The sequence below is a fragment of the Thrips palmi genome, unplaced genomic scaffold (assembly GCF_012932325.1).
Source record: "Thrips palmi isolate BJ-2018 unplaced genomic scaffold, TpBJ-2018v1 HiC_scaffold_17, whole genome shotgun sequence".
Classification (NCBI taxonomy): Eukaryota; Metazoa; Arthropoda; class Insecta; order Thysanoptera; family Thripidae; genus Thrips; species Thrips palmi.
Window position 1 is genome coordinate 83,552 of NW_023144626.1, and position 9,645 is coordinate 93,196.

The window sequence follows — 9,645 nt, forward strand, 5'->3', positions numbered from 1 at the left end:
GTACAAATCCAATGAATTTGAGTTAAAATTCGATGAATTTCAGTCGAAGTTTGATGAATTTCAGTCGAAATTTGATGAATTTCAGTCGAAATTTGATGAATTTCAGTCGAAATTTGGTGAATTTCAGTCGACATTTGATGAATTTCAGTCGAAATTTGATGAATTTTAGTCGAAATTTGATGAATTTCAGTCAAAATTCGATGAATTTTAATTTTACAAGTTTGATGAATTTTGGTGTTCAAATTTGGATGGAGTTATTAATTTCCCCTTGGGCAGAGCGCGTGGCATAGCGCATTGGGCGCCTGACGGTAGGCAACCCATCTGACAGGCAGGCCCCGTGGGTTGCGCTGCACACTTAATGTTTACGTACTTTCATTGTTGAAAAGTATTGACACATTCGAACATCTGTTAGCTTTGTACAATTTCATACAAAATTTAAGTATTATTTTTTACGTATTGGAAGTCTTTATACTATTGTACTTAATTTATGAGCGAATTTGATCACAACTACGTCAATACTTTCGCACCAAATGTCCATTAGCATTTTGCGTGTGCGCAGGGGCCTGGTGTAACATGCGACACATAACGGTCTATTGCTTTCAGGCGTTCCCTTACATTCTAAATTCGTTTTATCAATATTCTACGAACAAATCATCGTCAGTCTTCACAAGTTGAGCTTCGAATCAGGTGACAATGAGCTTCAGAAGTATATACACAGTATACAAGAAAACAACAAATTATACACAATAAATCAGCCGTCTGGGCTTTCGAGAACCTTCTCACACGTCATGAATGAACACATAAATGGATAAAGATGAAACCTCACCGGCGTTCTCGTCCCACTTTCGGACGAGAAACAGAGTAAAATGGAATAATGACAACGCCTTTTTGTTCGGTAGATCACAGTCGAAAGGGGCGCCGCTCACTGGTAGAACTGACACGTACTTTAGCCCTTTCCAAAGCGTAGTGGTTGCTGCGCTTGGCTTCCAGTGTAGTACACTGAACCGCCCCTCTCCCGCCTATCTAAATGCAAGGGAGAATTTCTTCTTTTCGCTTGAATCGAAGCGAAAAGTCTCCAAGCGTCATTGTAAACGCGCACTAAGCGTGTCAGTTTTACCAGGGTGGGCACTGGTGGCGGTCTCTAGACAGCATTCTGAACCGCGGGTGGCAGAATCCTGTCGAGGTCGAAGCCCACGAATCCGTCGTTGAAGATCTTGGTGAAGGCGGTGCCCACCAGGTCGTTGATGGTGGACCTGAGGACGAGGAAGCCGGGCCGCCACGCCGCGTTGATGATCCGGTCCAAAATGTTCTCTGGAATGCCGACAGAAAGGGGTTTTAATTATTTCGTTTTCGGACGGTGGCCTGGCAGGCTGATGCTGCGCGCATCGCGGTGGTGCAACGGCTGCTGACCTACATCCACGCCCCGCGGCCCGACGACGCACCGCGCCGCACCGCGCCGCACCGCCCGCCGAGCGGCCAGGCAGTGATATCGGAGCAGCAGACTGATTCCGAGAGTCGTTCTCGACGCTCTGCCTCTCTCGCACTCATGGAGCGTCCCGTATAGGTGCGAGAGAGACACAGCGACGAAAACGACTCTTGGAATCGGTGTGCAGTGTGATACAAGCCATTGAACGGTGCGAGCGCCTCGGTGCCTCGCTGGCAAGCGTGCGCCTGTGTGTGTGCGCGTCCGTGCGTTCCAGCCAGCGAGGCAACGGAGAAAGGCACTTGCTATTCAAGGCGGGACTAACGACACTTTAAGCCCTGCATTCGACGCAAGGTCAAAAGAAGTGCTCTAGAAAAAAAGCGGAGGGAACTGAGAATTGAATACTCTCAAAATCTTACAAACTGTTTCAGGCTTCACGTAGTGAGGAATTTTGTCATAACAAAGTATTTTGAGCATCCTACATACGCTAATACTCGAAATACTTTGAAATTTTCAAACTAGTGTTTCGTAAACCAAAGAGAAAATTTTGTAATTTTCATAATACTTTGTAAGGTTTCAAGCGTGAACCAACGACGCACTAGTGCTCTGTGACTACTGACCCATGATGACTCGGCCGCCCAGGAGGTGGCTGATGTGTAGCGCCATATCGCCCGAGTTGAGCACGTTGATCTGGACCTTCATGGGGGCCCAGCGGACGAAGACTCCGGCGTTGTCCAGCACGGGTCTTCGGGTCACCGTCGTCGTCTGCGTGAAGTTGTCTATTCGCAGAAGGAGCAAATAAAAAAACAGGTTACTCTCTTTTTCGTAAGGGGTGTTTTCCCGGGCGCACTTTCTAAAACCGAGAAACGTTATGAATAATTTTGCACGAGGTTACAGCCCTTTGTGTAAATGAAGTTTCCATGCGATTTTCACGCATAAAACTGCACGTTCCACCCGTTTTTGTGAAAAATCGCGTGTAAAATTGAAAAAAAAAATCATTTGCACAAAAAAAAACTGCGGAAATTGGTACCAAAAACATGATAGTGTGCATTTTGGTGACTTACACAGGGTGAGGTTGAACTGGCCCTTGTTGTCGATGGGCAGCTGGATCATGTTGCCGTCGAACTCGTACTCGCCGGCCAGGTACTTCTCCGGCCACCACTGGGTGTAGCGGATGCGGTAGTTGCGCGGGTCGCTCCTGCAGCAACACACACACACACTGTTACTGTAGTGTTACTGCACAACGCCGTTCCACCAAACCGCTACTAGCGGTGCTAAAAACTGTTTGGCACTGTTATCGGCTCGAGTCGGCCCCTCGCGATATTGCGTCATGGCAAGCGCGGATCCAGAGAGAGAGAGAGAGAGAGAGAGAGAGAGAGAGAGAGAGAGAGACCCTAAATCCCTAGATAGACGTCTGAAAGGTTAGACAAAATCCAAACACTTTGCCCCTCACTATTAAAACCTTCCGAACCGATGTGTTTGTAAGCTTGCAACGAACCTGACTTGTTCACAATGGAAAGAACGCATCTGTATTGCAAATCAAACCCAACTATCGATGTGCAAAGCGGCATCATAGTACTTTGATTTGCAGTATTCGTCCAATTCGCTTGACGTTCACCAGGCACTAGTAGTTCGCTCGCAGCTTGCGAACAAGCGCTTCGCAATTTGCGAACAACCTGTTTGTATTGCGAACCCTTTGCAAACACATTGTTCGCAAAATTGCGGAATATCAGTTCGTAATACAATCAAGCCAAACTCTTCACAAGCTGCAAACCAAATGGTTTGTAATGCGAACACATTCTTCGCAAGGTTTTGAGCCAAAAATAGGCAAAAAGTGCTGCTCCTCCTGCTCCTCCTTGTGCTCCTCCTCCTCCTTGTGCTCCTCCTCCTCCTCCTCCTCCTCCTCCTCCTCCTCCTCCTCCTTCTTCTCCTCCTCCTCCTTCTCCTCCTCCTCCTCCTTCTCCTCCTCCTCCTCCTCCTCCTCCTCCTCCTCCTCCTTCTCCTCCTCCTCCTCCTACTCCTCCTTCTCCTCCTCCTCCTCCTTCTCCTCCTCCTCCTTCTCCTCCTCCTCCTCCTTCTCCTCCTCCTCCTCCTACTCCTCCTTCCTCCTCCCCCTCCTCCTCCTCCTCCCCCACCTCCTCCTCCCCTCCCCAAACCCCCTGGACCCACCCATGCGTGCCGCACGTGCTACGCTCCCCCTAACCTTACTTGAATTTGATGACCTTGGAGCGGGTCCAGCCGGACTCGGTCACGTCTCTGAGGGTGAGCTTGTAGTGCAGCGAGCCGCTGCCGCGCTTCTGGATGATCTCCTTGGCAAAGAAGGGGTCGAATGGCGGCACGTTGTACTCCGGGACGCCTGCAAAAGCGGGGGGGGGGGGGGCTGGGTTATTCGACCGGTGACTATGGCGATGAAGTGGAAACCCAACCCACCAAACATCCATTTCGACAGACACGATCGGGGGACCAGTTCGGAAGGGTCAGGGTGGCCCAGGGACCAACCGATTTATACTTATCTAGCACAATTCCTTTAGAATATGGCTTCGGAACGAGGCAAAACGGTTTCAGCCCACTCCCTCAGTCCGTCTCCTCGCCTCCTTTGACCTTGAAGGATATGGGACTGTTACTTTTACTCACCGGTTGGGAAGAGGTGGTTGAGCTGGTTGAGGGCGTCCATAACGCAGCGGTCAAAGTCCGGCTGGCCGCGAATGCATGACTTGAAGTAGTCGGCTGGAACAGAGCCACGCGGTGCGCCGTGTACAATGTGGGCCAAACAACGACGAGGACACACACGCACGCACACACACACACACGCTGTCACGCGCACGTACACAGGAGCATGCACAGCCACATAGCACTCATAAAAGAATAAACACACACACACACAGACACACGCACACATCTCCAACAAAACCTGTTGTTGGATGACGAGCTGAGCATTCGCAAAAAGCGGGAATGGTTTTGCAACTAGTCCACAATTCTACCCTGCTGTTTGCTCACCGAATCATTATCAACGCCGTTATTGCCCCCTGATTTCGGACCTCTTCTCCCCCCCCCCTCTCTTTCCAGTGCTGTGACCACTACGGACAGATTTAATTAGACCCCCCTCCCCCCAAACGCTCTGTGCGAATAACGCCCTCGGCCTACTTTTATTGTTTCGCGAAAGGGCGAAAGGGCTTGCGAAGGCCGGGAAGGATGACAAGAACAAGTTGTCGGTCATCATTTTATTTTTTATCGGGTAGTGTTATTCTTTTATCTCTTTCCGCTGACTTGCGAGCTGTGATGGAGAACAGTCAACACTCGTATGGACCCGAAAAGCGGAGGATCATTCATGGTCCAAGCTGTTTCAAGTCAAGTAATTCCAAATGAAGCGTAACTCCCTGTGAGTACATTTTGAGAGACTTCAGTAATCGTCCCGCGTTTAAGTCACCAGGCTAATTTGGCGCCCTGTTCAGTCCAGTTCTGCCCAGTTCGGTCCATTGTTAAACAAACAGCCACACTAGGTCAGCAATAATTGGGTGAGGATGGGCAAGGAAGGGGGGAGATCAGGCAAGCTGCTCATTTAGCTTATTAGCGGGAACAGGCCACAGGAATAGCAGTGATGTCCATCTCTGTTGTCAGCAAGAGACCGGAACAACTGCCGCAAAGTCGCCTTCAGCCTGCGCGCTTACGCCCTTCAAAGGTGGCCCGCCCTTGGGGCTGAGCCATAAAAAGATACACGAGCGGGGGGGGGGGCACACGCAGCCTTGCCGAGGGTGTCATTACTGAGATAACTTTCGCGCGCCAGGACGCACGCAGCGCCTGCACAAGAAGGTCCCCTTGCCGGACGCCGTGCCCCAGGCCGCCAGGACACGGATCCGAGAGTAGCTTTCCTCACTCATTCTCTCTCCCACCTCTACAAGTCACCCCACGAGTGCAGGAGAGACAGAGCGACGAAAGCGACTCTCGGAATCCGTCTGCGAGCTCGGCTCCCAGGCGACATTACGGTGTCGCAGACCGCGGTCCGCGTCCTCGGCCTTGTCCAGTGTCGAGGGCCCGACCTGAGCCGCGGAAGCCCGGCCGGCGCACGCACGGGAAAAATGCTTTGTTTGCTGTCGCGGTCAACTTTGTTCGATAGGCTGGATTCGAGAGCTGCAAACGAAAATCCGCGACCTAAAAGCTGGTTGCCACGAACCTTACAAAGTATTTTGAGCATATGTAAGTTTGTTATACTAAGAAATAGTTCATAAATTACGAAGAACTTTCTTTGTAAGCTTATATATGCTCAAAATACTATGTTATGACATGCTACCTTTCTTTGAAAGGCCTAAAATTATGGTTCGTAAGGTTTTAAGAGTGCAAGTGTCCGATCGCAACAGGAAGAGCTTCCTTAACTTTGATTCCGAATTCAGCTGTACTCTACAAATCAAAGAGTGTACATGGTATGCTCTAACTGGAGCATGCCTGCAAGCACGCTCTAGCTAGCGCATGCCTGCCAAGCATGCACTAACTAGTGCATACATGCCATGTACACGCTAACTGAAGCATACATTTACTGCATAAGGGATAGGGAGTTTTCTGCATCAGGAAGCGTGTACATGGCATGTATGCACTAGTTAGTGCATGCTTGGCAGGCATGCGCTAGCTAGAGCGTGCTTGCAGGCATGCTCCAGTTAGAGCATACTATGTACACTCTTTGATTTGTAGAGTACGCACTAATCTGTCAAGGAGAACGTTACGGTGGGTACACTAAACCAATTTTGTTTTAAAATTAAACTTCCGAAACAAATTGCCTTGCATGACGCTCGCAACGCGTATCATTTACGAGTAATGGACGTTCAAAATTGAATTCCTTTTATGGGCTTTTTAGATACTTCTTGTAATACCGGCACTCCTCTCACAGAAATAAGTTTACGAAACATCGCATCGTAACACAAACACTCTAAATGTTCGGCTGTGAAGATTCTCCATATTATGGTTGAAATGTTCAATATTAGGGTGGTGCAGCTGAGTTCATAACATACCATGGAGAATTCACTACCTTATAGATATTTTGACGAATTTCATTGGTATTATGGAGAAAATCTCCACCATATTATGTTGGGGCAGCCTTTCACCGTAAGACATTTACAGTGAAAAAAAATGAAGGCTTCGTAAAATCTACGAAGAGATGCTTCGTATTATGAAGCCAAATCCCTCGTACTAGGAAGCATTTCATTCACAATACGAAGCAATTCTAAAATGCCTTTATTTTCTTCGTAGTTCAGATGCTTCGTAGGCCTTTTTTGAGTGCTCCGTGCGCACCCCAACCGACGCTCTATTGAAGTCAGCCGCTTCCCCCACATAACGTCCCCCCCCTCCCCCCCGGGACAGCTGGGATTCCGCGTGAAACAGGTGACTTTCCGACCCCAACTGCTCTACAACGCCGGCCTTGGTGTCCACACGTTGGTGCGTGCAGAAACCGATTATGACGCCGGGCCATTCTCAAGCCAAAAATTATAAAGAGTAATTGCAGAGGCCTGTTTTCTGTTTCCGCACTGCTGACAAGTATTTGGTTTTTTATTCTTTTTACGATGTTCTCCCCATCTGAACGTTGCCGAGAGAACTAGCCTATCTTCCTTGGTTTTCAACGAATGTGTTGTCGCGTTCGTTAGAATGTGAATTGTGTTGCGTTCATATTCATCATATTCAAACGAACGTGACACAATTCACTTTCAAGCGAATACGATGTCACACTCATTGAAAAACAGTGATGCCGTTTCCGAGTGGATCTCATTTGTATGAAAGTGATTTCAGGCGTCTTTTGGCCGAGGTTTCGCCGAGTCAGATCCATGTGAATTCATACGAATGTGGCATCATGTTGGAACGAACGTGACACGATTTCCGTTCAAACGAACGAGATGTGACATTCCTGGATAGCAAGTAAAAGGAATGTTTGGAATGTCTTAACGGATGTGTTGACGTTCAAATATGACGAACACACACTAACTGTACTAACAATATTTTTACGAGACGTTACAGTGTTTGTAAAGAACTTTACGCACGATAAACATGTAAAACTGTACGTTTTCCTCACAAACAACTTTGTACGAAAGAGTCATCGCCACATAAAACTGTGACATCTCGCACAATATTTGTACAGAAACAATAAGTGCGTTCTAAGAACCTTTCAAGGGCGATATCGGCGTTTTCACACGGTAACGATAAGATAGGCTAGGTCTCCCGGAAATGGTCAGATAGGCTTCTTTCCGAAGGGGGCATCGATTCCTCCCCTCTCTCTCTCTCCCACGACTGCTGCCAGCGTCTTGCAAATGTTTGCCACTTTGCGGCCTAGGCGTTGCGGAATGGCTGGTAAGCAAGCGAATCTTAAACAACACTGTCCAGCCGCCGTGCGGGACAGAAGTGGAAAAAAATGTCCTATCCAAACAGTAGCAGGCCGTTTGACCTAACGCCAAAATGGCACGCTTCACGCTGGCAGCCTGCAGTCCACGTTTCAAATACCCAAACCGGACGGTTTTCCTTTCAACACACTGCGCTCACACTTGGCACGTCCCAAACTCCACGCAACGCCGGGACGTGCCGCAACGAAATGCACGGTGTGGTGGACTGACGGGTCCCTGGTTCCCAAAGGTCGAGGGGCGCAAATTATGCGTCCAGACGCGGTTGCATGCGGGTTTTCGAGGGGTTGCTGGGATTGCTCGTGGTGGATCGGAGTGATCTCCGGAGTGATCATCACGGAGTGCTCGTCAGGAAGTTCTCTGTTGGGAGTGCTCGTCTGGGAGTGCTCGGCAAAGAGTGCTCGGCAAGAGTGCTCGTCAGGGAGTGCTCTTTAGAGAGTGCTGACCAGGGATTGATCTTCGGGGAGTGCTCGTCAGGGAGAGCTCTTTAGAGGTGTGACGGGGATTGATCTGGGATGCTCGTCAGGGAGAGTCTTGAGAGTGCTGCCAGGGTTTGATCGTCGGGGAGTGCTCGTCAGGGAGTGCTCTTTAGAGATGCTGACCGGATGATCGTCGGGGAGTGCTCGTCAGGGAAGCTTTAGAAGTGCTGACAGGGAGACGGGAGTGCTCGTCAGGGAGTGCTCTTTAGAGAGTGCTGACCAGGGATTGATCGTCGGGGAGTGCTCGTCAGGGAGTGCTCTTTAGAGAGTGCTGACCAGGGATTGATCGTCGGGGAGTGCTCGTCAGGGAGTGCTCTTTAGAGAGTGCTGACCAGGGATTGATCGTCGGGGAGTGCTCGTCAGGGAGTGCTCTTTAGAGAGTGCTGACCAGGGATTGATCGTCGGGGAGTGCTCGTCAGGGAGAGCTCTTTAGAGAGTGCTGACCAGGGATTGATCGTCGGGGAGTGCTCGTCAGGGAGAGCTCTTTAGAGAGTGCTGACCAGGGATTGATCGTCGGGGAGTGCTCGTCAGGGAGAGCTCTTTAGAGAGTGCTGACCAGGGATTGATCGTCGGGGAGTGCTCGTCAGGGAGTGCTCTTTAGAGAGTGCTGACCAGGGATTGATCGTCGGGGAGTGCTCGTCAGGGAGAGCTCTTTAGAGAGTGCTGACCAGGGATTGATCGTCGGGGAGTGCTCGTCAGGGAGAGCTCTTTAGAGAGTGCTGACCAGGGATTGATCGTCGGGGAGTGCTCGTCAGGGAGAGCTCTTTAGAGAGTGCTGACCAGGGATTGATCGTCGGGGAGTGCTCGTCAGGGAGAGCTCTTTAGAGAGTGCTGACCAGGGATTGATCGTCGGGGAGTGCTCGTCAGGGAGAGCTCTTTAGAGAGTGCTGACCAGGGATTGATCGTCGGGGAGTGCTCGTCAGGGAGTGTTCATCAAGGGGGTGCTCGTCAGGGAATGTTCGGCAGTGAGTGCTCACCAGGGAGTGCTGGGTTGGGTGTGCTCGATAGGGAGTGCTCGGTAGGGAGTGCTCGGCAGGGAGTACTCGTGCAGTGCTCGTCAGGTAGTGTACGTTTGCTCAAAATACTTCGTACGATTTTAAGTCTATCGGCTAAGCTGTACTGTACAAGCTTAATAGGTTCAGCTTTATGTGACAATCTATCCAGGCAAAGCTAAGTGAACTAATACAGTGCTAGCTAGGCAAAGAGGCTGGAGGCCTAGCCCTGGCCAGTAGCTTTACTTTCGCTATGCGGTGGTTCGCGGGTCATCGTACTCACGCAGGGGCCGCTGCTCGTCCTGGGCGCGCCCTGGCGCGGGGAGGGCGACGACGGCCAGCAGGACTCCACCCAGCACGGACCACATGGCTGCACC

At 50.2% G+C, this 9,645-nt stretch overlaps 1 protein-coding gene across 1 annotated transcript; it reads right to left on the reverse strand.

The window, feature by feature from the left end:
- Positions 1-111: 111 nt before the first annotated feature.
- Positions 112-9,645, reverse strand: LOC117643574. The gene is made up of 6 exons (XM_034382532.1): positions 9,552-9,645; positions 4,058-4,150; positions 3,632-3,779; positions 2,488-2,621; positions 2,044-2,202; positions 112-1,311 (listed from the first exon to the last, which is right to left on the reverse strand). Exons 1-6 carry the CDS (start codon positions 9,634-9,636, stop codon positions 1,142-1,144), a joined length of 789 nt encoding a protein of 262 aa, XP_034238423.1. The 5' UTR covers positions 9,637-9,645; the 3' UTR covers positions 112-1,141.

Bases quoted from the DNA above. Each gene is read 5' to 3' on its own strand.
- LOC117643574 (XM_034382532.1), bottom strand. From the start codon at position 9,636: ATGTGGTCCGTGCTGGGTGGAGTCCTGCTGGCCGTCGTCGCCCTCCCC. The intron at 3,780-4,057 runs GTGAGTAAAAGT...CCGCTTTTGCAG, and splicing joins CAACCACCTCTTCCCAACCG to GCGTCCCGGAGTACAACGTG. The intron at 2,622-3,631 runs GTAAGGTTAGGG...GTGTTGCTGCAG, and splicing joins TCCAAGGTCATCAAATTCAA to GAGCGACCCGCGCAACTACC.